At 50.3% G+C, this 20,682-nt stretch overlaps 1 protein-coding gene across 4 annotated transcripts in view; it reads right to left on the minus strand.

Moving 5' to 3' along the window:
• Window positions 1-304: 304 nt before the first annotated feature.
• The window catches only part of TMEM44 (transmembrane protein 44), a 34,809-nt gene continuing 14,431 nt past the window's right edge, over window positions 305-20,682 (minus strand). Inside the window, exons 9-12 of one of the 4 annotated variants that reach the window (XR_015724171.1) lie at window positions 16,264-16,422; window positions 7,695-7,727; window positions 3,660-4,787; window positions 305-1,142 (exon numbers count right to left, since the gene is read on the minus strand). Coding sequence is in view for 3 of the 4 variants with exons in the window: in XM_087861521.1 (XP_087717647.1) it covers window positions 4,620-4,787; window positions 7,695-7,727; window positions 16,264-16,422 (360 nt within the window). In the remaining variant the exon portion in view is untranslated. Of the gene's footprint in view, window positions 1,143-1,213; window positions 4,788-7,694; window positions 7,728-16,242; window positions 16,423-20,682 lie in introns of those variants that run through there. The other 3 variants (XM_087861521.1, XM_087861522.1, XM_045812492.2) reach the window with 3 other exon arrangements.

Consider the following 20,682-nt stretch of genomic DNA (forward strand, 5'->3'; position numbering starts at 1 on the left):
ATGAGAAAACTACTAGAACAAGCAAGTTAAAGTTGGTAGAAAGAGGAAGGAAGGGCGGGGGACAGAGAGAGGGGAGGGAAGGGAAAGGAAAAGAAAAGAAAAAAGGGAGGGGAAGGGAGGGGAGGGGAGGAGAGGGGAGGAAAGGATGGTTGAGAAGCAGGGCTGCTGAGGTCGGAGGGGAGGGGCAGGGCACTGTTGTGTTTCTTCATAAACGTTTTGCTACAACCGGATTCTTTTTTTAAAAACCATTGCACGCACTATCTTTATTTCAAAAAAATATATGTATTTAAAAGCAAAGACGATGGTGATTTACAGTACACCGTAAAAGATGTCGAGTCGTGTCAACTACGTTAGGCGCGGTCACATCATCTCAGAACGATCCCCTTAAACCATCAGCTGGCCGAGCCGCACACCAGCAGCACCCCGGCGGCTCTCCCGGCCCGGGGCGCAGCCGCCGCGAAGCGGGAACCCGACTCGCGGGAGGCGGTGGCTGCGCAGTGCGCACGCGCTAAGCCGCGCGGCGCCTCTCCTCCCGGAAGTGCCCGGGCGGTGGTTTGAGCGGCCCGCGGGACGCCGGGGTTCCGCAGCTTCTCCGGAAAGAGATCGGCGGTAGAAGGCAGGATTCAGTTCTGATCCGGCCAGCAGGGATTGAAGAGGGGCGAGCACCCCTGACCCCCGTGGGGACTAGGCCCTGCTGCAATCGCAGCTGCAGACCCTGAGGACCCCGGAAGAGAAGAGCCGGGCCCTCTGCCGCCAGTGCCGGCAGCTGGTGGAAAATTTCTGGTGGAATCGGGAGAGTATGATGCGTTCTCCAAGCAGTCGATTAGTTTGAAGTGAATCTGAAGACGCTTAAAAGTTAACGCGCTGTTGAAGTGTCCAACCCAGAAGGAGCAGTCCAGGATGCCTGGGGCCTTGTCTAGCTTTCAGAGTTCGCTAAGGAAAAAGCAAATCAGATGTTCTCCAGATAATTCGATTTAGCATCATTTCTTGAACTTCTTTCTTGTTTAAGAACGCCCCTCTCAGCTGATGGTGACCTTTGGATTAATACGGGACAGGATGTGTAAACTTGAAGAGATCTTCGTCAGCATTGCGCTGTATCTTGGCTTGTTTCAAGGCAGAGGTTTCTCTGCCAAAGCATCGACCTGAACATTGGGGAAAAAAAACAATGTAAAGTTGGAGAGAGAAGAGCAATGCCCCATAGTTGGAAAATGCGGAGAATGATCAAGTAGGCACAGAAAAAGAAGTGGAGACAATCTTGAAAGTATTCTGAAGTCCGTCTTGAGACACTCCTAAGGCATGGCTATCCTTTTCCTCAATGACTGATATAGGTCCCTTTTCTCGCTCTGTAGAAAATATTTTTCATACGTCCTTCAATATAACAGATGGTTTAGCAAGAATGAGACTTGACCAAAATGAACTGCCAGTAATAGAGCCTCTTAATAAAGAAATGAAATGAACTCACCAGAATCCCCAAATTTGGAAACAAGGTGGCATAGTTTTTGGTTTTCAGTACTGGAAGGAATCTGCAAAATTTTTAAATGTCAAATGCTATGATCCCTTCATGTTACAAAGACAAATTTTATCTTAATTGGATAGCAAAATCCAAGCGGAAGTATATATTATATATTGAATCTTATTTTCAAAGTAGATCTGAAACTTGTCTTAATAGTTTAATATCTTTTTGAGAGTTTATAAAGATGTCCATCTTCTGTGGAAAACAAATTCACTGGCATATTCATAAAAGGGAAGAAAGAAATCTGGCCTTTCATTTTACAGATGAGGAAACTGTGACCCAGAAAGGAAAATGACTTGACAAGGATCACACTGAATCATATTTGGGAGCTGGAGCCCAGCCACGCTCCCTGGCTGAGTGCCTCTCCTTACTCTGTAGGAGCTCATACCCATTGTAACACCCGTGATGTGAGTGTGACATCACATGTTGCTCACAGATCTCCAGCATACCGAAGTGCTGGCAGGAGAAAAGGAGAGAGTGGTTCTTCAGGATCTAGATAGGATTTTAAGAAAGTCTTAGTAATCAGAACTCTCCCTAAAGGATACAGACTTTGGAATATAAAATATTGAAATCTTTTTTTTTTCTTTTTTGGAAGAGCTTAAGTGGGGGCTAGATAATCGTTTATTAGGATTGTCGAGGGGATTCAAACCTCTGAAGACCGTTCTATTTGTGGGTCTGATATTTTGGGTTACTTATAGCCTTTCTGCACATAAGTGGCCAGGACGTATAGGGAGAAAGGAAACTAATCCCTTTGCAAGGTCTACTTTGAGAGTCCAGGCACTGGTGGGTTACACAGTTCATGTATGTTGATTGACTTAGTCTTCACAACAAGCTTTGTAGATAGGTATTCTGTTTACCTCAGTTCACAAAGGGCAGGTAACATGCTCCAAGCCATGGTGATAATAGGCAGCTCAACTCAGAGCGCATTACACCATCACTCACATCTAGAGGAGTGGGCAGGAGATGATTACGGTTTGTTTCCCAGCCTTGTCCCTTGTAGGTAACCCTTCTCACTGCTCAGTGAGTCTTCAGGGCAATTAACTCGCATTACCCTCCTGCTCTGATGGGGATGAAGCCGCAATGGAGGCCCGGGAGACGGACACTCCACCAGGAGAAAGGCATTTTGGTTGGCACCTCTTTACAAAGGCTCCAGGGTTCCAGAGCTTCGCATAACAGGCAGATTCTTATTGAACAAGGAGGCCAAAGTTTGCTTCCAAAATTTTCAGTTTAATAGTTCACTCTGGGTGAAGAGACTTGGGATTCAGCTTTGAGACATGAGGAACTGGTTTGTGAAGGAAGGCTGGGATGATCGATGGGAACTAGGGAGACAGACAACATCTGGCACTCAAGTAGTTTGTGCTGCTCAAATCAGCAAGACTGTTTGACTTTCTTGGGTAAATGGCCTATTTCCATCAAGATCCAGCCAAGTTCTGGTCGTCCCTCCCCGCCCCCCCTCCGCCACCCCGAGCATGGGCCAGCCTCCCCTTGAGAGAGGGAGGATATGTGAAAGGTAAACTCCAGAGGTGGTATCCTATCCCTGTGCCTTGCCTTTCTTAAGAAGAGCCCTCCTTCTGCCCTGCTTTTATCACTCCAGTGAAATATGTTCTCCATGTTCATACTGTGCCATGACTACATTTCTGCTTCCTGCAAAGCTGTGGCCTACCAGAGGCATGTGAGTCCCAGTCCCCTTCCTACTCTGGTATCAGTCATGAGCCACAGTATTAAGAGCCAACTCCCTTGCCTCCACGGTCTGATTCCTTGCCAGCATCTTCACCATCTAGCCAGGATTGCACCATCGATTCCGGTCACATCAGGTTCCTCCTGCCTTGACTGGATTCCAACCTTCCCCCAATCCTCTGTGTGATTTCATCTGAAATGCACTCTCCACCCCACCCCCCACTCAGATCTTCATCTCTCGAAGAACAGCTTCCGTGGTTTGGATCACAAAGCAAAACCGGCTTTCGCAAACTCCATTACAAGACACCCAGGGATCAAGGCAGTTGGATAAAGGGGATAAACAGGGTGGCTTTAAGTTCACCTCTAGCTCGGAGGCCACTCAAAAGATTAAGATCTCCACAGAGATCTGTGGAACCCGCCCGCTTCCCCGAGGCACCCCCTTCTTCATGCTGCTGGGATTTGCACCTACCCCTTTGGAGAAACTGAGCAATTGCAGCCGAGTCACACAGGCCCCAAGGGGCCAGCCAGGAGCAGAGCTGTGTTTCTTGGCGTGTCTCGCAGTTCCCCTCATGGCTGGCTTTCGTGGCTGTGCTGGGATTCAAACATCTCTGTGCTCCACAGGGAGATGCTTCAACTCAATCGTGATTTATTCAGTCCAGTGTTCCTCCCACCTCAGCCCCATTCCCTCCACCCCTCCCCTTTCCCGTGATCACAGTATCAAAATAATCCTAACATGAGATGGCTGTGCTTGAATTTAACACCTCCCACCGTGCCTCTTACCCTCTGCCTGCTTTCATGTTAGCTCCCGAAGCAGACAGTCCCCCGCACCTGCGTACCCTGCCCAGCACACACCTTGGCGGGTTGGAGCAAGTCCTAGTCCCTAGAGCAAGTTACTTTGCTTGCCTTCTCAACACCTGTGAGCTCACAAACTTCTGGTTGACAAAGCAGTCCTACCCCTAACTTCCAGCAGAAAACTCAGGTGGCTGACCGGGAGGCCAGGAGCCAGGTCCCATCAGTACCAGTGACTGTGTCCTGTATCTCCCGCATATGGGCCCACCCTTCTCATCTCCTGAGCTTAGCCAGGTCTTGCAGAATGGGGCTCTATGGAGATCCAAACACATGAGCTATTTGTTAGATGAACTCATTCCTGGCACCTAGCAGATAGATCTGAAGGGAAAAGGAAGAGAGGGCTCCATGCTCCTTAGATAAAGGTTTCTACTTCAAAGTAAGAGTGGTCTGTGAACTTCTAATCTTCAGAACAAACTGTGCATGCCCAGGTCTGTGCACGGGACCCAGAGTCTTTGCTATGTTCTGAGCCACGATGCAGAGCGGCCAAGCTCAGTGACAGCGCCTGGTTCCTCACTGTCACGAGCAGCCTCTGCGGAAGCTGAGCTTCCTGCCGTGGGTGTCACCGCAGGTTGATCCCTGCTCAGTTCCTGACAAACGCTTGACTGGGGGCTCGGGGCTGATGGGCTGGCTCCAGATGTTCCTCCTTAGACGTCAAGGCCACTGGCCCCAGAGAGCTCCTATGTGCCTGGGATCTGAGCATCTCCACGTTGTCTTTGTTCCCTTCGAGGTTTACGTCTTCAGGGTCCCACTGTGGACAAAAGACACAAATGGTACCTGGATGGCACAGACACTTCCCATCTCTTCCAATGCCCCACCACAAGCAACAGCTCCAGTTCTGGTTCTCATGACCCAGGTACAGACAAGGAGAAACAGTTAGGGCAGGTTAATCAGGCCTGCATTTCTAGGACCTCATGGGACATGTATAATGTTAAAGCAAGGAGTTAATGGTCAATGACCTGGAACAGACCAGCCCCACTTCCTACCCCCTTTTTCCATCTTTACTCCAGTGAGAATGAGTCATGTTTCTTTTATCCTGAGAATTCCCACCTCCATGCCTAAGTCATTCCTATCATAGACCAGGCAAATTCAACCATTCTTTATGGCCCAGGTAAGTACCTCCTCTTCCAGGAAGCCTACTCTGACTGCTTGCACTCATTGAGCTCTCACACCCGACTTTCTTTGTACTGCCCATGCCATTCACCTGTAGCTGAGCATGGGCACCGCCTTGTCCTTTCAAGAGCAGGGCACCGGTCTGCCCTTGCCACCTGCCCCTCCTCCCCACCACGCCATTTCCTCTAAACTTGAGGCTCAGCAGACTTGTTCAAAACAAACACTTAAAACTTAATTCAGAATGGTGGTACTGCCAGTGAATATTTTATTATTCTGACTCCCACAAGTATGGGAAAGGTTAGGAGTAAAAGGTTGAAAAAAGAGAAACAGGGGCATCTGGGTGGCTCAGTCATTAAGCGTCTGCCTTTGGCTCAGGTCATGATCCCAGGGTTCTGGGATCCAGCCCCGCATCGGGCTCCCTGCTCAGCAGGAAGCCTGCTTCTCCCTCTCCCACTCCCCCTGCTTGTGTTCCCTCTCTCGCTGTCTCTCTCTGTGTCAAATAAATAAATAAAATCTTAAAAAAAAAAAGAAAAATAAAAAAGAGAAACAGTCACATAAACATTGATGACACGGTTTGCGAAGTCCTCCTATTGCTCTCATGTGACCAATGAGAGAGAGAGAACTTTGCACACGGCCAAGAGGAGGGAATTCTTGGTGAGTCCAGCCACGGAGGCAAGCGGGGGAGGGGGGGTGGACTCAAGTCCTCCATCTGCAACTAACTTGCTTTCTGTTCTTTGGGCCTCGGTTTCTCCAGGGGTAAGCTAGGGTGTTGGATCAGCAACTGAATACGAGCTCTTTACTTCCTGAGTTTCTTTTTTTTTTTTTTTTAAGATTTTATTTATTTATTTGACAGAGACAGCCAGCGAGAGAGGGAACACAAGCAGGGGGAGTGGGAGAGGAAGAAGCAGGCTCCTAGCAGAGGAGCCTGATGTGGGGCTCAATCCCAGAACGCTGGGATCACGCCCTGAGCCGAAGGCAGACGCTTAACGACTGCGCCACCCAGGCACCCCTACTTCCTGAGTTTCTATGACTGATAACTTGGAATGACAAGGTCACCTCTGACAGTATCAAGAGACCCAGGAAATAACGTCGGAAAAGATGTGTCCGCCTGGGCCAGACGATCTATGTAGGCAGGGAAACAGCCAGTCATGGCCCGCACTCCGAGAGACACTACGCCCACTGCTCAAACTGAAGCTCAGTCCAACGGGCCAGTCTGAGGGTCCCAGATAAGGTCTGCAGAGTTCCCGGAGCCAGAGACAAGTGCCCACACCATGCCAGTTATAAAATGCAAAATGTGGCTTTGTTTTGAATAGAAAGGAAGAGCCCAATTCAATTGGTGATTTACTGATCACTGAGTTCTACGACTTGATGACTAAACACAGTATCACGTTAAAAAGCCCACCTCCTCCCCGGGAACCCTGCAGGCCAGGGGCTAAGCTGGTTGGGTTGGTGCAGCTCGGCCCCCCCATACCTGTTTGGGGCTGTGCCAGCCCCTTCCAGCGCTAACTTATCCATGTTTGGTTGCAGGCTTGGAGGGGTTAACAAGCAAATCCCCAAAGAGCTCCCAGGCCCTTCCGCCTCCATGGCCCAGGTGCCTGGTGGTAGAAGTAGGGGCCTGTTCCATTCTTTGAGGGTGGAGAATATACTTTTTGATGAATGCTGACTTCAGGCTGAGGCCCATGTTCCAGATCACAGCTCTCAGAGTGGGCTGCGGATCAACCGCACCCAAAGCTCCCAAAGTGCTCATTAAAAAGACAGACACCGGGCACCCACCCTTGACCCTCTCTGGTTTGAGACCTAAGGTTTGACATTTTAACAGGTGCTTGGGTGATTTTTAGCCACCGCGATATTTCAGAATCACCGCGCCAGCTCCCGAAAGGGCTTCTTAAGAGCTCTTCTTGCTACCCCTGACCAGCTCGGCCGCCGCCAGTCAGCCACTTCGATCAAGGGCACTCTTTGAAGCGGGTTAAGCCTATGAAAACATTTTACATCTCTTCCTTCTGAATCCCCAGAATACTGCGTTTTGAAACCTCATCTTAAGCAACAAAAACATTGATGGAATCCAGGCCTAAAGAACATTTGAGCCAAAGATGATCTCCGCTCTTACCAGAAAGAATCCTGGGAGACGACGGGCACAGGTCATTGCCACAAAACAAGCTCAACTCTCCCCTGCAGGCCAGGGAGGCAGGGAGACAGCGCCAGCTGCCCAGGGTCCCAGGACCACAGTGCCGGGGGGAGGGGGGATGCAGCCACCCCCAGCACCACCATCACTGCTACCTGCAGCTACTCCGCTTGTCCTCGGGCTTTTGTTCCAAAGCACGCTTCTCCTCGGGTTACACATCTTCTGACGTGAGCAGAAAGAACTCTGAACTGAGAGAGGCTGGGAAATCCCCTGATCCTCAGACTGGCCTCTCGTTTTCATTCTTTTTTTTACCTAAAGGAATGTGGCACGGGCCTGCCATCCAAGGGGGGCTCATAAGAACAGGAAATGGCATCAAGCCACAGGACGTCCCTTCTGGAATAGAGAGAGTATGATTGTCCATACCCGCTCCGAGTTTAGGGCTTCCCAATACTTCTGCTGCAGAATAGAAGGAGAGATGGAAACAAGTGTTGGCTCGATTTTGCCAGCATCACAGAGAAGAGCAGAGCGGAGCAGAGTGGAGCAGAGCTCAGTGCCAGCGCTGTGTGCTCAGGGAGCGAGGCGGCAGGGCCCTTCAGGGATCGGGGCGGGGGGTGGGGGGGCAGGGGAACAGCTGACTTCAGCAAGCAGAAAGGCAGCAGCTACTGGTGGCTACGATTTAGCTAAATGAGCAATAGGATAACTGTGATAATTATGAAGGGCTACAGGTCCTTGGAAAAATTATAATCTGCACAAGATTTTAAAATTATTATTATTAGAAATTATTATTATTATCAGGCATAACAATAAGTATTCCATTTAGTAGCCACATGGCTGAGATGAGTCAACTCAAACCCATAAAACTAAGAGAGATGCAAATAAAATCCTCTTGAAAATACAGGGTCCTTGCTACCAGCCAAGATTCATTTTTAATTAGCCTTTACTGCATGGGTGGTTCCTCCCCAAGGCTCAGATATGTCTGACTCAGGTTCCTGAAGGGCAGCATGGTCTGTGCTTGTTCAGCGGGCACACGGTGCAGTGCCTGGGACATGTGTGTTTCTGACACACAGCTACGCCCCTACGGATGTCTGCTCTACTGATCCACCAGTGTCCCTCGAATCGAACAGCTCCTGCTCAGCACAGTCCACAGGATTGGGCATTGTCACATTAAACCAAAGCTTCTACTGCTCAACTCTTTTAAATTTCCATTTAAAAAGTTTTTTTGGGGGGGGGGGGCGCCTGGGTGGCTCAGTCGTTAAGCGTCTGCCTTTGGCTCAGGGCGTTCCGGGATCGAGTCCCACATTGGGCTCCTCCGCTGGGAGCCTGCTTCTTCCTCTCCCACTCCCCTGCTGTGTTCCCTCTCTTGCTGGCTGTCTCTCTGTCACATAAATAAATAAAATTAAAAAAAAATTTTTTTTTAGGGGCACAGTGAAGCGTCTGCCTTCAGCTCAGGTCATGATCCCAGGGTCCTGGGATTGAGCCCCACATCGGGCTCCTTGCTCAGCGAGGAGCCTGTATCTCCCTCTGTCTGCTGCTCCCCCTGCTTGTGCTCAGTCTCTCTCTCTCTCTGACAAATAAATAAAATCTTTAAAATTTTTTTAAATTTATTTTTAAAATTATTATTATTTTTTAAATTAAAGGTCCAATGCTTTTTTAAAAAGTAACCTCTGTGCTCAATGTGGGGCTCCAACTCACAACCCTGAGATCACGAGTTGCATGTTGTATTGACTGAGCCAGCCAGGCGCCCCTTAAATTTCCATTTTAAACAACTTTTTAATTATAGATTTCAACCATACACCAATAAAAGAATATCCAATGAACACCCATGACACACCCTTTTTTGTTTGCTCTAGCTCTCCAATTTTTTTTATTTGCTTAAGTATTTTAAAATAAAGAATTTCACCTGAAAATATTTCAGTATGTCTCTCACAGATAAGGACATTTTAAAAAAATCCTAAAAACAGTGCATTATTTGACCTAACAAAATTAGTGATAATTCCATAGCATTCATCTTTTAATGACATCCTGATGCAGGATGAAAAAAAAAAAAACAACAACCAGAAATTGAAAAAAAAACAAACTGAAAAAAAACAAACAAACCAGAATTGAAAAAAAAAACCCAGGGTTAATTGGAGAAGATATGAAATTACTAAAATGATAGTTCTACACACTGCAGATGACAGAAATGTTGAGAGGACTAGGGGTTGAAAAGTGAAACAACTTTCACAAATGAAACAGAAATAAGAAGAGAGATGAAAGAAAAATTGCTAACTTTTACCTTTCTTTAGAAAATACAGGTGTTCAAGCAAAATAGCAGTTAAAAACTCTGATGCTACCACAGTGAGTGGCTGCGTTTGTTAAAAAAAATTATTAAATGCAGTGCGACATACAGGAAGAGAATATGAATGGAAAAACTGGCGACATCCACATAAAGTCTGTAGTTTAGTTAATAGTAACGTACTAGTGCTAATTTCTCGGTTTTAACAAAGAGCATCTTGTGTAAGATGTTAACACTGCAGGAAACTGGGCAAAGGCACACGAGAACCTTCTGTCCTACCCCTGCAACTTTCCCCTAAATCTCAAATTATTCCAAAATTTAAAAGTTTCTTTAAAGCCAAGCAAACAAACAAGCCCAAAATGACAATGTGCCCAAGGAGTGCAACCAACCCAAATGTCTCTGAGATCTCACTCCATGACCCCAAAAGTGAAAAGAAATAAAAATTTTCTGCTGTTTTCCCCATTTCAAGAGCGAAATGTGTTAATTTTTGCACAGAAATTTTTTCAAAAACAAAATAAATTCTATCCCATAATTCTACCCCAAGAAAGAGCCTCCACGAACAGTTACTGAACAGCCTTCTGAAATACACACACACACACACACACACAAACCAAAATGTGCAAATGGCTTTTCTCCCTTAACCTCTGTGAGCATGGCCGCGCGTCTTGAAATTGTCTTGAGGACCGTGGTTCTATCACCTTCCGTGAACCACAGCATGAACTATGACAGGTCTGCTCCTTTCTAAAAGCACACTTATTTGCGCTTCTGAAATCAAGGAGCAACATGTAGCCTCCCCATCCACAAGGCATGTGGTTCAAATCGTCCTTTGTTCCTGAAGGCTTTGAGGTGTGTCCTAGCCGTGGAAACAGGGTCACTTTCCAGGCTTACATTTTAGACTTCATCCTCTTACATTTAGGGAGAAGCGACTTTTTCCCAAGACTGGGGAGGTGACACGGTGTGGGACTCGGGACCGATTATAAAGTCTTTTGTTTCATCTAATTATAAAGTGGTAAGACCGGCCAGGTACACGCCAGCTACGATTCTCTCCCAGAATTCATTAAGTAGATTTCCTTTTGACCTGGAGCCTTACAGACTTGACCGAATTACACCACATGCTTCCACATGGCACCCTCCCTATACCTCTAGTTCATTAAGCCACTCTACAGCACTTACCCTCAAGGGAGCAGTTTCACCTCCCCCTGCGTTCCTGCTTCCTCTCCACCTGCCCGAACTTCACTTGCCTCCTTCGAATACACTTCTACACTTAAGGGCATGGTGTTATGCGGGACCTAAAAGATGGCCCAGTCCAAAGCTGGGGTTTCAGAGCGAGCATCTGGGCGAACAGTGCTCTTCACATCCCGACCTTGGCGGAGCCTCACCACCCTCCCTGAAATCATCGTCTCCACTTTCAGGGCAGGTGCAGAGAAAGGACGAATGCTGCCCGATGGATGGCACGGCCAGCAGGTCGTATCCGAGCCCGCCTTCAGCCTGCTCTCCACGAGGCTCTGAGTAGCACTCCAGCTGCCCCCACCTGATCCTCCCAGTCACCCTGGGACACGGGTAGCACAAGTCTCAAGATTCCTATGTACAGAAGGAGAAGCTAAAACTCAAGAAGTCCAGTGGGGGTCCGAGGTCACCTGGCAGGTCAGCGAGAGCCCAGAGAAGCCCGAGCCTGTGCTGTGCCCTGCTCAGTCCATTTCCCTCTGGGGCCCCGGGGAGCCTCTCTGCTCCCCCGGGGGAGCAGCTGACTGAGCACACATTGCAGGAAGCATTCTTTCTCATGGTCTCACTGCAAATGGCGCCACCTCTCTGAGAGGGACACAGATTCGTGGAGGCTGCATGTCCTGAGCTTGATTTTGACCTTTGGTACTTATTGGAATGTTCTGGCCTCCTTCTTCATACTTATATGTATTTTCTTCTAAAATTAGCACCTTTATAGCCTATTAATATAAATATATATTTTAAAAATATAGGTAATACATTTATACACAAATATAAATTTATATATAATAAATATATATTTAAAATATAATTTATTAAAAATTTAAATATATTTTGTTATAGATATATGTATATATACACACACATACATATACTTTTTTTTTTTTAAAAGAACGATTTGGCCTTAAGAATGGCAAACATCCAAAGGAATCTGTCCTGGTCCGCTGGTGCTGGAAGCAGGGTTTGGAGAGGGAAGGAGCAGTCTTGGCTGTCAACAGCTTTAGGCACGGAATTAGCAGGGACACACAGGGACTTGACCCTCTTCAGACAGAGCAATCTGGTGTTCGGTCCTGTTCTTATCCCCCACACACGCATACACACGTGCACACACCACACAGACTTTGTTCCAACGACGGAAATAACCTCTTCACAAAATGTCTACAAAGCCTCTTCCAGCAGGTCTATGGCATTTCGGGAGAGCACAGAGGGGGAAATGACTAAACACTGTTTCATCACAAAGCTGGACTTAAAATCTTTTCTTGCATGGGGGGGGCGGGGTGGAGGTAAGGGAAGGGAAGGGAAAGGAAGGGAAGGGAAGGAATGGGAAGGGCTTTAAAAGGCACAGAAAGTTTCAACACTGGAGGAAAGTCAGATGCTGGCTGCCCCAGAAAGGGAAAAAGACCACTCTGGAAAGCCCTGCTCCTTCTGGGCCGTGGCCCCCACCGTAGAGACGGGGACAGTAAGCCTTCCTCAGCATCTGCTCAGTCTGCCCTCGGGTGGCTCGGCAGAGCCGGGCTGCCTTGTGCTGAGTGGGTGAGCGAGTGAGCGAGCGAGCGAGCAAATGAACAAGTGGATCCTGTCTCTCTCTGCAGTGTGCCTGCCATCTCTTGTGGAGATGTCCAGAATCCGACATGGTCCAAACATACGGCCTCCCTACAGGGTCATGGGTCACGCTGAAGCCTCCGGCATCATTCATCTGGTGCCCTGACCAACCCAGCCCTGCACACTTGAGGAAAGGTGAAAATAATCCAAAGTCTCCCTGCATGTGAGCTCACCCGGCCTTACCCGTCTCTGTCTCGGCCCTTCTGTTCTGCCATCGCTGCATTTACTTGCAAGCCCCAAGGTTGTCTCCTAATAGGGCATGCCCTGAGCACCCAGGCAGAGCACAGGGGGCAGCAAGAGTGCTGGACAGAGTCCAGTTTCTCATCTGTAAAATGGGAACGATGGCAAATAAGCCTGGTCCTGCATACCCCCCTGGGTAGGAGTCCCTGCCAAGGCAGTGGAGTGAAGCAGTTCACCACAGGGGTTTCAGAGCCAGACAGAGCTGGGGTCAATCCCCACATCTGCCCCCTATTATTTGTGTTATTATTATTATCATTACTATTATTATTTACGTTTTGTTGGGCAAGTTACTTAAACTCACTGACTTCCGGTCCCCTCTTCTGGAAAAAAAGAACAACAAAGGTAGGGGCACCCGGGTGGCTCAGTGGGTTAAGTATCTGCCTTCAGCTCAGGTCATGGTCCCAAGATCCTGAGATCAAATCCCTCCTAGGGGTCTCCCTGCTCAGCGGGGAGTCTGCTTCTCTGGCTCCCTCTGCCCCTCCCCCACAAGCTCTCTCTCAAGTGTTCTCTCTCTCTCTCTCTCAAATAAATAAAGTTTTTTAAAAAAAGAATAACGAAGGTGCCTGCCTGGAACAGTTGCGAGGATTACACGGAGCACCGTTTATAAAGCACAGAGCTCGCAGCGTCGGGCACGTGACCCGCATGCTGTCAGTGTCAGCGATGACAGCCATCATCCTGACTGATGCACGTGCAGACACGGGGTGAACTGCGTGCTATGGGGACAGCCCCCCGCTCCCCCACCTCCCCAGCACTGCAGGAAGTAGGGATTCACCGCAGCTGGGGTGAGCCAGGCACGTGGACATAAAGACACCATCCGAGAGAGTTACGGCATCATAAAGGACCACGGAAGAGATAAACACATCACCTTCACCACGCAGAGGGGCTCCCGGGCCTCCACCGTGGGAGCTGGCACGCATTCACTTAGGGGCCCAAGGGGACAAGCAGAAGCCATCAAGACAGACAGACAAGGCGAGGCAGAAAAGGGCACAGGAGGCCACCTCGGGGGAGTCCAGGGGAGATGGGCAGGGTGGCGCAACCCAAGAGTGGGGACAGATGACATGGCTGTCTCAGCGTAATGCCAGCAAATATTTAAATCATGCAACCCTGAGAGAGCAAGAAGTCCTAAGCCAGAGGCAGCCGCAGCCTGGGGCTCCGGCATTTGTCCCCAGGCTTCGGTCCCTCGGGAGTGTGGTCTGGAGGAGTAATGCTCTCATCTGTGACCAACTGACCAACTGCCTGCCACCTCCCATCTCAGGCCAGCCTTCACACATTTTTCTTTCCAATTCCCACACGCAGAGAATATTTGCCGAATAAGTGACCAAACGGGCAGGTGCAGTGCTAGTTACTCACCGGCCAACAGACACCCTCTTGCTTATATTCTGCCATCGGGGCGCTGGGATCTTTAAAGAACATCGCTTCAGAAGGGGACACTGTCGAGCTCGGACAATCCCACCACCCAGAGGCAGCCGCTGGTTGGTAGGCTTGTGGGGTAATTTCGATTTTGTTCTTTGCATTTTCCAAATGTTCCACAACGTGTGTATTCCTTTCAAGAACAGAACATGTGGACGCCCAGAAGGCCCCACGGATCCCACAGCTGACAAAAGCCACAGTCTCCTGCTTGTCTATTGAGCCATCGTAGTGGGAGTTTTCCAGTCCCGTTTGATCTGTTAGCGCATACATCTAGTGAAATTCGGAGTTATTTCTTTACAGGACTCAGTAGACGTGTCACTCGTGGTGCGTGTGTGCTTTCGGGAATGAGGCCGAAGGACGGTGCGGGTGAGGAGGCCGCGGGCGGGGCTGGGGCAGGTGCGTTTCAAAAGCTATATTCCTTTTAACATGAGCAAATGCCCTCCATTTGCCTAACTCCAAAGTGTGACTCTGTCCCCTTGGTACTTAATTTAAAAAACAAAATCAATGTCTAGAAAGAGGTAATAGAACGAGCGAAGGACAAGGGCCATAAATCACAGAACGGCCCAAACCTGCCACCAAGACAAATTTCCCAATTTTTCAAGGTCACTGTCCAACCCTTACCTCAGCTTTGGCTGCCCTTGTTTCCACAGAGCCCATAGTGCTCCTGGGTCTTCCCAGCCCCTCCCTGACTCACTGACTTCACTTTTTTTTTCTCCTCACTGAACACACTTGGCCAGTCAAGCTCATTCTTTCCCACCCCCCAGCCTTAGATTTCTGCCAAGACTGCTGGATCCAGGCTGCCAAGCCATGTGCTCTGGGCGTCCTACAAATTCTGAGACTGGATCCAGGAAGTGAACAACACCGAATGACATGGGGATACATGGACGCCAAACGGTCCTCGGTCTGCTGCAGAATTCATCGCTCAAAACCCAGCTCTCAATGGCCCGCTGTGTTCCGGAATCGAGGGGCAGAGAAAGGTGAAGGTGGCTCAGGCCTTACTCCCACAAAGCTCATGCCCAGCCTGGTGGGGAGACAAGCCCTGACAGCTCCCCAGGTAACACGGTCAACAGTGGAAGTTGTGGAAGAGAGCCGTAGGTTCCGGCATCCAAGGCCAGGAGCCATTAAACTCGAGTGCGTGTTGGCGGGATGAATGTAATGTCCCACGGCAGGTGGCATCTGGGTAGGATTCGGACACATGGGCCAGGGGGAACTCCAGAGAGAAAGGCCCGGAGGTCCCATGAGGCTGGGGTCACAGTGAAAGGTCGGGAACCTCACACTGAGGGATCGGGACTGTATCCCACAGATCGGTGGTTCTGAGTCTTTTGGATTTTGGGGTCCACAGCAAGTTCAACAAGTTTAGGGGACTTATCCAAGATGGCTAACTGACTATTTCGCCGGATAAGGCCATTAAAAAAACCCAAACTACAAACTCAACACCAACTACCACTTGCTATTATCATCGTTTTATAAAAGGGCATTTTAACTCTGAGAGAGTAGAAGACAAACCCAGGAGGAAGGACAGTCCTCCTTTCCCCACCCAAGCCCTGCCAAAGGCAGCGGACACTCTCGTGTTGCCCCCCCACACCCACAGCGCTCTCTTTATTCTCCTTTTCCACAGGCAACGGGAAGCTGCCTCCTAGAACCGGGCTGGGAGCCACAGCTGGGGACCGACAGTGACCCAACAGCTCGGACCGCAGAGTTAGCGCCATCTGCGGCATCCAAGATGGGACCTGTGTTTTGCTCACAGATCCAAAATCTCCAAATGAGGTGGAGTTTGCGAAAGTACGGGGCACGGGGCGGGCACGGGCTCCTGCGTATGACCCTGAGAGCGGCACGCGGAAGCTGGTGCTCCTCCCGGGGAAGAGGTGCTCCATGGTCAAACGGGTTCGGGGAACACTCCGGCTCTGAAAGTTAACTACTCATGCATTTCTTTCTGAGACTCGAACATGCGAGTGACTCTAAGATGGCACTGCGACCTGCCCTGCCGTCCTGACTCATTTGACCATGGGAAGCTCTTCTTAGCCCCGCCCCGCATGAGCACCTCCTGGGGCGGGAGCACCACGCATGCTTGGTCACCATCCGGAAGGCATGAGCACCTCCCGGGGCGGGAGCACCATGCATGCTCGGTCACCATCCCGCAGGCGTGAGCTTAGCGTGGGCAGCCTCGAGCACAGCAATGCAAGTGGAGGCCCCGGCATGTGGCAGTGAGGGACGGCCATGCACCTGGAGGGTGGCAGCGTGTACCTCGAGGTCCGAGTTGATGGAGGAGACCTCGCAGGAGCTGCTGGAAGACACGCGGGCCCGGATGACCTGAACAGGAGGGTACGAGGGGGGCTCCTGCAGGGTGGCGTCTCCAGGGCTCATCTGTCCATCGCCGGGCAGCCTGGTGGTGCTGCAGCTCGCCTGTGAGGTGTGGGGGAAGGGCAGGCAGGGAGACTTAGCTTACTTTTGAATTGTCAAAGCATTCAAATACTCCAGTATTCCAACGGTGCAAGGGACACCTGGGTAGCTATTTCGGCCAAGCATCTGCCTTCGGCTCAGGTCATGATCTCAGGGTCCTGGGATCGAGTCCCGCATGGGGCTCCCTGCTCACCGGGGAGTCTGCTTCTCCCTCTCTCTCTGTCCCTCCCCACACTCATGCTCTTGCTCGCGTGCTCTCTCTCTCTCTCAAATAAATAAGTAAAAGCTTAAAAAAAAAGGTACAAAGGGTGTAGAATGCAAGGTTGGCCCCCACCTGAATCCCGCAGCCACCTAGTCCTCCCCAGGGGCAGCCAGGGCTCGGGTTCCTGTGTACGGATGGTTCCAGATGGCCCATCCATACCCAATCAAAAGCAGACACACAGCTCCCCTAGTTCCACACACGGTGGCGGCACATCGACACGCCCCTAGGCGCCTTGCTTTTTCTCACTTCACCATGTGTCCTGGAGACAGTTCCACAGCAGTGGCTTTGTTGCTTTTTCTGCTCCTTTCGTGGCAAACCTGTCCCCTACTGACAGACATTGGGCGTTTCCCATCTCTTGCTTTTACAGCACTGGCTGTAGGAAATTCTACTGTGCATCCAAGGTCTCAGAGTATTTAACGGATACATTTCTAGAAGCGGAACTGCTGGATCAGAGGGTATGTGCATTTGTAATTTGGAAGGCTCCTGCTAAAATGCACTGCACGGCCTCATACCCACCAGCAGCTGTGGAGGGTAAAGGGAGGAAGAAACCTGCAAGATTTCCATCCATTCATCCACCCATGCATCTCAGAAGAGAGCTTCCCCGCACAGGGCTCAGGGGACTCTGCCAGAGATCCCTGAAGCCCTGCTGGCCGGGGTTTCAGAACCAGGCAGGATTTGGGTCGTTCCACTGACACAGCACAGGGGAACAGCCTGCCTTCTAAAGCCACATCTTCCACAATGAACCACACGCATTGGCAAGAAATACATCCTCCTTGAGTCTCAGTTTCCTAATCTAGCAAAGGGGGTAGTAATCCCTGCCTTGCCTCCTTTGAAGGGGGGTCACAGGGCTCAGATGTAAATGCCCCGGACACATAAGAATAGCTACTCGTACTGGACCCCAAATCACATAGGGTTCCTGCCTTGGGTGGGTCAGGTGCACGGTTTCACTTGAGAGCTGGCTAGACGGGCTGGGGAACGGGGGGGGGCACAGGTCCCCCCAGACAACAACGATAGAGTCTGTAAATTCCGACCACACCTGAATCGAGAGAGATAATGGAGTTTTTAAATGTTCCAAGTCACTGATCCCCATGACCCCACAGCTCTCAGCCCCTGAGCGCACCCTGAACCCGGCTGTATCTCCTGGAAAACCTCTCCTTAGGACCAGCGCCCAGGAGGGACCACTGGGAAGACAAGCGAGCATCCCCATGGCCCTTCTTGTCCGCTTCCAGATGGCTGTGCAGACCGGATACACAGCAATGCACATGGCAGTAGGGGACCTATTTCACCACAACATTGCCCCCGGGACGCTGTCATGAAAAAAAGAAAAAATTGGCTACCTGAGCAGGCATGAACTAAGCACAGAAGACATTTTCTCTTTAAAAAAAGCTCAGGTCCCAGGATCAGACAGGCTTCATTTGAAACCCATTCCTGTGCTTTTCTAACTATGAGATCTTGGGTAAGTTACTTAACCCTCCCTGTGCCTCAATTTAAAAACATAATACAATGGTTAATTATTCAATAATAACAATAAAAATAATAATAGTTATAAGAATTTGCGTTAATAATAATTTAAAAGCCAACCATTTATCAAATGCTTACTTGGTGTCAAATGTTATGCCAAGTAAGGGGCAGTGTCGCCTAGTGGTCAAGGGCACAGACGCGGGCAGAGACAGGTCTGAATCCTGGTTCAGCCACTGACAGACTGTGTCACCTTCAGCAAGTTGCTTAACCTCTCTGTGCCCCGTTTTCCTTATCTGTGGAAGACGTTAGGGGTTGGCTGTGAGCTTTACATGAGTTCAAGTACACAAAGCACTTAGACCAGAGGGATCATTTCTATGGTTGGTTACAAAGCACTTAGTCCAGTACTCCAAGCACTGTGACCAGTGCAAGAAGCATCATGACAGCGATGGCTGTTATTACTGCCTCAAAGACTGGCAAGTAGTTAGCCCTCAAGAAACACACTACTGTGGGAATGGTGGCCCTGGAGTCCCCAGAAGGGGCTTCCTGCCGGGCTGGACGGCAGGGCTGCAAGCTTGCTCCTGGGAGCTTTCTCAGCGACACCACTGCCCTCTGGTGGACACAGAAGGAAGAAGCCAAATGGGACTATTTGCTCAAAAATGTGCTGGAGGCCTCAGCAGAAAAGGAAGAAGGGACACGCTTTTCTTTCACGAGTCTGTTTCGCATCAGGAATCCATTCACGATTCAGGTACTGGAAGGGTCAGAGTGCAGGCAAGTTTTGCACTCTTATTTTTCAGAAGTTCGATGATTTACAAATGACTCGTGCAAAATGCTGCCAGATGCTGCTGGGCTCCCTGTGCTCTCCCCAGAGTCCCATCCTAAGAAGGGTTTACTGGCCCAAGTGGGCTCTTAACTGTGAAAGCGTGCTCTGAGTCTCTCTGAACGCCACTGACATCCTGGGGTTACTCGTGCCCACTTTGCAAGGAACCACAACAAAGAGTCAAAGCCATCTCTCAGGCCCAGACCCTCTCTGAGCACCAGCCCGTCCCGCGGGCCGCTGGATGGGGGCTGCTACCGCGGAGCTCCGCGCCACGCTCCCAACATCCGAACAGCCTTCACCGAGGGCCGCACACGCACCAGGGTCTAGTCAGACAAGAGAGAAGCGGGCAAAGTTTACATCCCAGACAAAAGTAAAAGATAGTGAGAAGCGCTTTGTAGAGCATTTAAAAAGGCAGTAAAATAAAGAAATATGACAGAGAGGTGGGGGCTACTTTTGAGTGTGTCGTCAGGGGTGGTCTTTGAGATGGTGACATTGATTTTATTTTTTATAAAGATTTTATTTATTTATTTGGGAGAAGGAGAGAGAGGGGGAGAGAGAGAGAGAGCATGAGAAGGAGGAGGGGCAGAGGGAGAAGCAGACTCCCCGCTGAGCAGGGAGCTTCGGAGGCCTTGACCCAGGGACCCTGGGATCATGAGCTGAGCTGAAGGCAGATGCTCAACTGACTGAACCACCCAGAGAAGGCGACATTTAAACTGAAGTCCGGAAGACCGGAAGGAGGCAGCCATATAAAAGCAATCGGGCGGAAGAGCATTCTAGGCACAGGCATGGAGAGCAATCCCAGGCAGCTGGGAGTGAGTGAAGAGGGAGGAGGATAGGGGACAGTTGGGGAGGGAGCAAGCGCTGGGCTCCGAGGTCTTGAAAGTCTGTGTAACTTGAGATTTTCTTCGGTATGAGATGAGAAGCCAGGGGGTTTCAGACCAAGGAGGAACACGATGTAAGGGCCCCTCCTGGCCGCTGGTTGCAGGTGGAGGGGGTGGGACAAGATGAGCAGCAGAGACGGGAATGAGGTAGGAGGCCGCTGGCTCTATGTTAAAAGCAGCATTTCGGAGACTCGCGCACTTGGAGAGGATGGCGCTGGCACACGGTAAGGGGGAGAGAAGAATCTGGGGCTTGACCAACTGCAGGGAAGGAGACGGGGGAGGGAGAGGGCATGGCAATCCCAAGTTCTGTTTGGACACGGCAAGTGTGGGATGCCCTGTGGTGACACTGGCAGGACTGGAACGGAGGGAGGGGAAGGCATGGGGACGCACAGGGACAGCAGCAAGAGCTGGCCCTGAGCACTATGGACTTGGGCCTGAGCGAGCACGCCAAGAGAAGGGAGCCCTAAGGGGACAGAGCTGGGGTGCCGTGGCCTCGGGGGCCAGCCGGCCATCAGGGGCCTGCACAAGGTGGCAGAGAGGCTGGGAGCGCCCGTGCCCCACAAATGCGAAGCAGCCAGGGGCCAAGTGTGTGGAATCTCACAAGGACAGAGCAGACCCAGGATTTACAGACTTGGAGGTCGCTGGAAGCCGCCACAGGAAGTCTTAGTGGGTGTGGGATGAGGGGGTAGACTTCTTGTCACCTCTTCCTATCTCTTTTCTAACCCTCTTCCTCCTGAGGACCCTCCATGCACAGGCGTAGCACCTTGGGAGTCACTGGGAGCCCTCAGCCTCCCTCCGCCTCCACCCTCACTCCCCCATTGCTCTGCCTGCCACCCCTCCAC

This window comes from Ursus americanus, chromosome 4 (genome assembly GCF_024610735.1).
Source record: "Ursus americanus isolate L20-20 chromosome 4, mUrsAme1.1.p, whole genome shotgun sequence".
NCBI classification, from domain to species: domain Eukaryota; kingdom Metazoa; phylum Chordata; class Mammalia; order Carnivora; family Ursidae; genus Ursus; species Ursus americanus.